We start from the raw sequence: 10,008 nt of genomic DNA on the forward strand, positions 1-10,008 counted from the left end.
CTTTTACAAGCCTGTTTTGGAACCATATTTCACTCGAATGCAAACCCATTTAAATCATCGCCTTGTTTTTCGGAGACTGTTTCTTGTCAATGGGGCCATAAATCCAGAATGTCAAGCCGGATGGAGTGGAGCGCGGACAGGGGAGAGATGGAAGGGAAAGGAATCAAGCAGGGCAAGTACCTCCTCGGGTGAGGTGGGAGGGATTCGGCAGGATCTCCAGGGTGGAAATGAGCGAAGGCTGACCAGACCCCGCACCCCTGGAGTCCAAGCCAGCCTTCAGGATAAAGAGCGCGGGGAGCTACGGCGCGCTCTGCCCCGGAGGGAGCGCCCCCCTACCTGGAAAAGCCTCAGGATGTTGGCTACCATGATGGAGACCGAACTCCCCGAAGCCCCAATCACTCCAACTACTTTCTCGGGCTTGACGAAAACCGGAGGCTCGCCGTTGGTGCAGCGCACTTCGGAGGTGTCCTTCTGGATGAGCGCCTGGACGAAAGTGAGCGACTGTTCGAGCGCATAAGTGTCCCTGGAACAAGTGTCCAGGATCCGCGCTCCCAGCGTCACGTTGGGCAGCAGGTTGGGATCGCTGTTGATCTGGTCCAGGGCGTAGAGCATCGCTTCCAGCCTGTGGATCCCGTTCTCCCTCTTGATGTCGCCGCAGGGCACTCCGCTGGGACCCTTCGCGTGCACCGGGAACAGCCCCCCGAGGGTGACGTCCCCCTCGATCCGAATGGAGTGCGGGGCGTACATCTCCTGGCCGCGCGCCGCCGCCGCCAGCGCGCACAGAAGCACCTCCAGCACGCAGCAGGGAAACTTCATCAAAGTCAGGGCGCGGAGCAGCTTCCCCAGCTGGACCATACTGCTCCCGCGGCTGCGGTGGTGGCGGCGGCACTCGAGGGGACGGTGGCGGGCTCGCCGGAGTCTTGGCCCCTTGGGGTGAGCTCCTCCGGGGAAGCCCAGGGTCTCCTGCGGGCGAGGAGGGTAGGGGCGCCCGGGGAAGGGCAGCCGGCGAGGGTGGGGGGTCCCGCGGCGCCTGCCAGCTTGGGGCGCCGTGCGCTCTTGGGTTCCCCGGCCAGCGCGCCGCGCTCGAGCTCGCGCTCGGTGGCTTGCAGCTCGAGCTCTCCAACAGCCCAGCACTGGGGAGAGAGCGAGGATGGCTATCGCTTTAAATGCGCCTTCGGCTCCCTCTCCTCCTCCGCCCACTCCCTCCCACCCTCGCTCGCTCTCAGGCTCTCCCCACCCTTCCCAGCGCCCACCCTCCCCACGGTTTTGCATCATCACGCAGGGAGGGGCTGCGTGCTGAGGTAAGGGGGGAGGGAATGGGTGGGCGGCTGTGGGGGGGGAGTACCTCCGATTCGGAGTTTCGAGGTCGCCAGGGAATCTGGGGATTGCAGGTCGCAGGCGAAGGCTGAGCTCCTGCTTCGGTCTCACTGTAGAAGCCGCTCGCTCGCCCGCCTGCACCCACACGCACATTCTAGGCACAGGGTGGCATCAGCCCCGGACAGGGCGGTTCTAGCTGGGGCTGACTGCTTCCAACCCTGAGGTCCGGAGCCGGGACTGTCAGCGCCGGGAGAATGCGAGGTAGTCGAAGGTGATGCCGCCAAGCATGAAGGGTAGTAGGGAGACCCCAGTCTGTACTGCTAATTCGTCTGTGCCAGTTTTTCCTAAGAAAAACACACATACACACAGGAGGCTGATTGATGACCTAAAGAACCTTTACGCAGAGACTTCTCCGGGGCCAGGCACTGGGCTAGCCTGTAGGGAAAGACGCCAACAAGAAATGCTGGGAATGGAAATGCATCTTTGGTCTTCAGGGGTTACTGTGGCCGGAGCCGGATGAAGTAACCCTGGTCTCCAGTAAATCTGTGGCGGATTCGCTCCTTTTCTTCCTTTCATCGCAAGAGATGGAACAACTGAGAACTCTGCAGAGCGCACTTTCTTCTCTGGCGCTGACAGGTGTAAGGCTCCCTCCTACCCATTTCCAGAGATGCTTTTGGGCTGATGTCAGGTTTCCTCGGGCAGGAAATAGCAAGAAAGACGTGGCAGTAGGAGGAGCAGACAGAAATCTCCCCATCGATCCAGTGATCCAGTGATCCATTCTTCTTTTTTTTTTTCTGGCTGAAGATTTGGGGGGTTTGGGGAGTGGAATCAGGATGCCAGAGCAGGTTGTAGTGCAGTTAGGAAGCTGTTTTTCAAAGGTGTCCCCTCCTGCAGGTCCAGCCCAAACTTGGCCCATTAAAGCAACAAGTGGCCCTAGTTCCTACACAAGGAAGGGCAATGTATCTGCCCTTGGTGCCCACGTGTACTGCTTATGGTGGTCTCTACTCTTGCTGAGCCTTTCTGTTGGAGTGCAGCGAAACTGTCTTATACAGAATTGAGGGCGCAGAGAAAACCAAAACAAGACTATACTTTCTGTTGTAATGTTAGTGTACTAAAGAAAAATGTCCTTGCACATAAACAAAACAGCACACACACACACCCCTAAAAAGTCAGAAGTTGGGAAGTTGGTTGTCTCTTCCACCAGCCACCTGTCTGACCTTGGCACTTCTGTTCCTGTGCCTGAGTTTTACTTTGCCCATCTGTAAAATGATGACATTGAATTGAATGTTTTACACGTTAACTTTTAGCTTTCAAATCCTCTGTTGAAATAGGTCATGCGCCTTTGGCCATGGTGTTCTTTTTAGACCAATATCCTTTGTTGCTTTATGTGTAGGGCACCCGTTTTTTGATACCCAAACAACACTTCAAACATTTCCTGGTACAGAGGATTTTATTTTTTTTCTTGTTGACCACCCATTTATCTTCCTTCTAGGGAGAGTCCAGTCCATCACTTTCTTTTCAGACATGCCCCTCCTCCAGGTTTCAATACTTAAGGTTTGAGGAGGAAAAAAACCTTCTGGCTACAGTGTTCAAGGAAGGGAATAGAGGCTAACAAGAGTTATGCAGGGCTAATCCCTGGACTTCTGCTGGAGTAACGAGGTTGATGACATAGGGTTACCACTGTCCAATAGACAATCCGTGCCGGAGTTAAAAGAAAAAGGAGCCTCCTTCCTCTAAATGCTTTATGTATATCTTTTGGACAATGTTACACTATTTGATTTTGTAAAAAATACCATTTTACTGCCATCTTCAAGAAAAGTGATGTAAAAACTATGCGAAGCTACCCCTGTATACAATGTGATCATCCATCACTCATAGATGTGATGCCCTGCTATATAAGTGCACACCTTGTGCAACCTTATGCTGTGATGCGCCCGCCCCTTCCAGCCAGCCCTGGAGCTGCGAGCGTATAAGCCCGCAGCTGTGCCAGAAGCTCCCACATAAACAGGGAAATATTTGGATCCCATAATGAGAAATACCAGAGAGGAGAAAAGGCAGAGAGAAGAAGGGGTGGGGAAGAGAGAAAGGGACCTGGTTAGAACATGTGAACTCCTGGATCCACAGGTGCCTGAAAGATTGCCTCTTTTTTTTCAATTATATAGTATTTTATTTCTGTTGTTTGAAGTCAAAATATCCTCTTGTAACTCACCTATTCTGCTATTCAATACCTTGGATCAAAAAGGCTGGAACAAGTGAAATAGATATCCTGGTAAGGCAGCATTAGCTAGTTTGGAAAGGGGGAAAGAAGCAAAGCAATAGAAAGGCATCCTTGGGAACACAAATACTGTGATCCTAGTATTTAGGCATCAGTACCTCAGGCTATATTTGATAGAGACTGTATCCTTATTTAGTTTTTAATTTAAGGCTATTTAGTAGGCATTTGGTGCCAAAAAATATATTTGAAGAGCTGTGTTACAAGTAATAACACTTGATTTTTCACCTGCCCATGTGAAGATCTATGTTCTCCTCTTCCATTTCCAGGTCACAGCTTGCAATTGCTCAACAAATAGTTCTTGGCTGACTGTTGAATGTTGCCTTATTCTGTGTTCTCTCTTTGCTCTCCTCATTCTCCCCAAACATCTGGCAGCAATCATTATCTTCTTTTTGTTGCAGTCATCTGTGTGCATGTTTTATTTCCCTTGCTAAGCTGGAAGATCCTTGAGGGTAAGGGGCTAGGTATTATAAGGGGCTAGGTATTATTTATCTTTTTACCTCGGACAATGTTCAGAATGGTGTTTTGTACCTAAGAAGCACTCATGTGTTGAATGAATCAGAATTGGTTTGCCATTCCCCACTGCCTTTATCTCACAATAACAGAAACATAAAGTGGGCAGAGCAGAAATGACGGCAAATAAATTGTCCTCTTAGTTGCAGAATGCAGTTTCTAGAACTTAAAGAATAATTAGTCGATTTTGAAATAATTTTGTTTTACAAAAATTTCGTAAGATTGAAATACTCTAACCTTAAAGCTCTCGATCAACTCTAAAGGAGGGCTTTAATTGGCTCTTCCTGAGTCAAGTGTTTATTCCTGGGCCGATAACTGGGGCCATTGTCATAACAGAAAGTATGATTTGTTACCAGAGAAAGAGGAAAGTGACGCTGGGCTTGCAAGATATTTATATCTTCAGCCAGAGTGCATAGGATCTGGAACTTAATTGGTGACACAGTATTTGTTTGAGATTATATGAATGAAAAATCTTTGTGTAAGAGTGATTAATCTAAAACTTGGCGAGTCATTGTCCTAGTGTCATATTAAATTGCAGGAGAATCTAGTTTTAGGCACAAAGATCATAAATATAAAATGTGTTTCCAGGCTTGGTTCTGTGTAGTCAGTAATCTATACTCACCCACTCATTAATACAAATGAAAGTTAAGGACTCAGTCCTAACATATGTTTAGCATTGTATTTCACTAACAATCTCAGTATTATTTTCTTTATTCTCCCCTGTCCATCATCTTCTGCAGAAAATAATGTCTCCACTTTCAATTCCCTGTCTATTTAAATCCAATTTGTAATTTATAAAGTTGTCCTCCTTAAGGGCTGCTGCTTCTGCCACAGTAATGTACTCTGGCCATTATTATACACTTCCATCTTTCATGGAGGTCTCCATCCATAGGTTTTGTTTTCATAGCATTTTTTGTTTTGGCGGTACGCGGGCCTCTCACTGTTGTGGCCCCTCCCAATGCGGAGCACAGGCTCCTTATGCGCAGGCTCAGCGGCCATGGCTCACGGGCCCAGCCGCTCCGCGGCATGTGGCATCTTCCCGGACTGGGGCACGAACCCGTGTCCCCTGCATCGGCAGGGGCACTTTCAACCACTGCACCACCAGGGAAGTACTATACTTACGATTTTATATTTGCTTATTTACTTTTGTCTCCCCCCTCAGCTCAAGAGAGACTATATTCATCTGTGTTAATCACTACTGTGTTTCCTGAACATGCCTATACATCATACTGAAGAATGGTGCCTGAACTTTGGTAAGGGATCAATCAATTTTCTTGGCTGGATGAAGAAATGTGTTCATAAATTAATGAACAGATCTTCGGGGCTTCTGACTTGAGGACTAATGGGAAGAGGATGGCAAACGGTTGGGACAGGGTACTGCAAGAAGTAGTATTTGGAGTACTCTGATAGCTATCCTAACAGATAAGATTGTGTTCATTTAAGTAGTTCTAATGAGAGAGCTGGGAACTAGGGACACACAGCATTAAGGTTTTTATAATGCATTCTGTAGAGTTCTTTTTAAGTCTGTACAAATATCATTGAAAATATATGCATACATATACACCTCTGTTACTTTACTCAGCGCTTTACGAGAGCCCCTCAAGGAAGGGGTAGTAGCAACTCTCAGTATCCTTCCTTTATGATGAGCTTAATTTATTCAAAGTTACATCATAATTTATTTGTAACTGTGAAACTAGACTTAGTTATTGAATAGACCCTCCCTAGAAACGTATGACATTAATAAAACCAACAAAACTTTGTTCAGTTTCCAATGATAGACACACTACAGACTCAATTATGGGCCATCCAGTTTAATGAAGGGAAGAAGTGATTGAACAAATATAGAGCAAACAGAATATGAAGTTTTATCCTCCATTAACATTAGTAACGGATAGTGTGGGCTCCAATGCCTTCAAGATAGCTTGAGACCATCATCTCTGTGTCATGGGCAGGGGGATGTTCAGCCAGGTTGTCTTTCACTGTCACTGAGAAAAATTTCCATAAGATATAATGATACCTACTGAAACTGATATGGGGCATTTGGGTAATAAGGAATCCATTAGCATATTTTTCCGGAAGTCTTGACTACAAAATGAAGACAGTAGATTTGGACACTTTCAGCCATGAAGAAGTTGTTTGGATATTCATCCTTATGCCTAATGAAATAAGCTTATTTCATCTCTGCAGCTTCCCATATACCATTTTCCCACCTCTGTTTTATGTTTGGAAAGACTTTTAGAAATTGAAAGTCAAGTTAAAAAGTGAGTGACAACTTAAATGATATATGGAATATTTTGCTGACTTACAAGAGCATGCAGAATTAAATATGACCCAGTTCAAATGTTTATTTTCACGTGTATGTTGAGGTGGCGTTTTCAAGGTGCCAGAAAATGAGAATTCACCTTCCAGTGTGTGTTACCAGTTCTGTTCATTGCACAGAATCATCTTCCTAAAACATACTGTTTTCTATGTACCTGGTATATATCTCAATTAGTTTGAAGAATTTCTCAGATACCTCTTAATATGTAGTGCTCCAATTCCAATCTTGCCGTGTCCTGTACCAGTGACACAGCACACAGGAGTTTTATTTCTCTTTATTTCTCTGGGTTGTTCAGAACCCAATGAAAGAACAATGGAATGGGATCCAAGAGATCAGGGTTCTTCTCCCAGATTTACCATAAAATAATTGTGTCCTCTTGGGAAAATTATAGTCATTCTAGGTCCCTTTTCTTTACTTTGACAGAGCTGCACTAGATGACCCCAAATAATATAGCACTCTTTCAGTAGTCGCTTAGATGTTATTCGTATTCTGAAACAAATGAAGACAATGACACATGGAGCTGTGCAACATCTCTGTAACTCTGTTGTCTTAGAGTTGCCTCCATTTTACAGATGATAAGGTGACTGTGCATAGAAGTAGATGTTTGGAACCAGCGGTTCCAAAGTAAGTGGAGGTAAACCGCAAATTTCCTTCCTTCCTGAAGCTCACTTAGCCAAAACATAGGCTTCTGAATATTAAGCTGTAAAGCATATTATCAGTACATTTTAAAAGAAGCTATTCTTCTAGGATTTCCAATTAATAGCAGGAGGTATTGAAATTCTTAAAAGATCATCTAATTTTGTGAGATTTACAGTTCTATTTTCCTGTCAGGCACGTTGTATTAGTGCCAGACAGTCATCTGAGCTTCTGGATGCTTCTCTGAACCTCTTGAAGTTTTCTTCTTGCTATCTGAAATTCATGCCAGATAAGCCTTTTTCTAGAGTGTATGTACAGACTTGTGTATTTTTATATAGGAAAGCGAGGCAGTGAGTCAAGTCGGGGGTTAAGCCCTCATTCTCAGAGTGGTATTGAGCTCCTGGTGAAATATAATCATCATTTCCTCAGAATCGAAAAGCAGTTATCTCAGGTGTATAATCCCATTAACTATTTATACATTTACATATGATACATGGATTTATTGTACCTACGAGGTGTGTTCTCTTTGGGAAGTACAAAGCTCTTAGAGACATAGGTTGTTCATTTTTTGCTTTCCCACAAATACTGTGACCCTTTGAGCAGGAAGGTCTATATTTTACTAACATCTAGAACCAGCAGTTAACACGGTGTCTAAGATGTAGTCAATAAATGTGAAATAGATAAATGAACACATTTTTATGTAAGGGCCAGGACATGGACAAATAGAAATTTTTCGTTTTCAGTCACAAAGCAACAACAGACATAAAGATGATACAACAAGTGCTACGGTCATTCAAAGAAGGCATAGAATAGATAGAAGGATCTCCTCTATGGCACAGGGAACTATACTCAATATTTTGTAATAACATCTGTATGGGGCACCTGCTCCACACCAGGCCCTATGACAGGTGCTTACATACTTTCCCTCTCCCCCATCCTATGGGGAAAGTACCTCTGCTATAGATTTAACATTTGCCTCCCCCAAATTTCATATGTTGAAATCCTAACCCCCAAAGTGATGGCATCAGGAGGTGTGGCATTTGGGAGGTGATAAGGTCATGAGGGTAGAGCCCTCATGAACAAAATTAGTGCCCTCATAAAAGAGACCCCGCAGAGGTCCCTCGACCTTTCTGCCATGGGAGGTTACAGAGAAAACACGCCAACTGTGACCCAGGAAGAGGATACTCACCGGACTGTGAATCTGCTCGCACCCTGATCTTAGACTTCCAACCTCCAGAACTATGAGAAATAAATTTCTGTTGTTCATAAGCTACCCAGCCTCTGGTATTTTGTTATAGCAGCCCAAATGGATTACGATCACCTCTGTCCTTAGGTTTCAGACCCAGAAACTCAACTTTGTAGAGGTTACGAGGACCCTGAAGCCACTCAACCAGGCAGAGGCAGATTTGAAATTGAAGTCTCCAATTCCACATGTAAGTCTATCAGACCCTGTCTCCAGACATGATGTCATGAACAAGAGCTAATGCAACAAAGAGTTTACATGCAGCAAAACAATTAGCAAACAAAGTAAGAATATAGTAGACCGACTGTTTTGGTCACCCAATAGCCATTCACCACTCTTCCAGTTGAACAGAAGCCATGCCCCGTGGGCACATTCAGCCCTGCTGTTTTCACTTCCCAGATTTGAGGGGTAGGAAATTATTATCCCTCCTGGCCATCGGCACCCTGACCTCTACCACCCACCGGGCCAGCTTCAAGAACAGCTGGATCCACCTGTTCAAATGAAACAGGTCTGCTCTCTGTGGTGTTGGCTTCTAGTTCAAGCAGCTCTCCCCACATGATAGCAAAGCTGGCTCCCAGCAGTTGCAAGCATGAATCCTACCAGCCTAGCAGTCCCAACAGATACCTTTTAAGTATTTTTTCCCCAAAGCTCCAGTTAAAAGTCCTAGGCTGATTCCAATTTGACCTGCTCTGGACAAACATTTTCTTTAGAACCAAGAAGGCTGCCAGACAAAATACAGGATGCCCGCCTCGTTAAAGCTGAACTTCAGATAAACAGTAATTTTTTTAGTAGAAGTATGTTGCATGCAATGTTGAAGACACCCTAAAAAGTCGTGGTTTTCATCTGCGGTTCAGCTTTAACTGGGCGCCCCGTGTGGGCTTTGCCGACTGTGGTGGGCACCGAGTGGGGTCGGCGGGGACGGAGGGGGGGGACTGTGGCCCGAGCCGGGTTGCACACCCAGCCCACAGCGTGCAGGGAGAGAGGGGCAGCCTCGTCTCCGCTCCAGGAGCTGAGACGGGGAGAAGGAGAGCGCCCCAAAAGGAAACCAGCTGCCCCTCCCAGGAGAGAGGAGATGGCTGTTCAGCAGCCAGAAACAGCAGAAGAGCCCGAGCACAGAAGCGGCGGCCTCTGAAGACGCGGTGCACATATTTCTGGTGGGCGAGGGGCACGCGGGCCGGTCCGTGGGAAAGAGGGGAGCCCGCGCCGGCCCCTCCGCCTCCCGAACCTGTGCGTTTCCCTAAAAGAGCAGCAGCTGTGCAAACTGACCGTTCACAGTTGTGATAAATCGCCTTAGGAAAGCACTTCGATTAAAGTCACATCTAAATAGAACGCAATAAGTCACCCCTGAACAAATCAATTGCGAGAGGGGCAGCTCTGGGTGCGCCCCCACCCCGCTGCTGTTTTGCTTTCCCCGCAGGACGAGGGCCGCTCACTGGGTCGCGGGGACAGCGCGCTGTCTCAGCTGGGGAAGAGGCGCTTGCTCAGGACACATGCAAAACCCAAGGTGTGAAAGGAGGCCTTTATTCCATTCCTTTGGGGGATTTCTTAATGACGTAAAGCCCAACTTGGTTTCAGATCTGCCTGTCGTTTCCGTGACAGAACCTTCCTGGGGGGGTCCACCAGCAGCGGGGTTGCCAGGCGCCACAGGGCTGTGCTCTCCTTCCCAAGCCAGTTCATCTCCATCTGTAGCATTTTCAGAGAAACTCT

At 46.7% G+C, this 10,008-nt stretch overlaps 1 protein-coding gene across 1 annotated transcript in view; it reads right to left on the minus strand.

The window, feature by feature from the left end:
- The window catches only part of LOC141276833 (uncharacterized), a 41,038-nt gene extending 39,568 nt beyond the window's left edge, over nucleotides 1-1,470 (minus strand). The window contains exon 1 of the mRNA XM_073794248.1: nucleotides 337-1,470. Coding sequence (XP_073650349.1) covers nucleotides 337-1,470 — 1,134 coding nt within the window. The remainder of the gene's footprint in view (nucleotides 1-336) is intronic.
- Nucleotides 1,471-10,008: the final 8,538 nt, after the last annotated feature.

This window comes from Tursiops truncatus, chromosome 17 (assembly GCF_011762595.2).
Source record: "Tursiops truncatus isolate mTurTru1 chromosome 17, mTurTru1.mat.Y, whole genome shotgun sequence".
In the NCBI taxonomy this organism is placed as follows: domain Eukaryota; kingdom Metazoa; phylum Chordata; class Mammalia; order Artiodactyla; family Delphinidae; genus Tursiops; species Tursiops truncatus.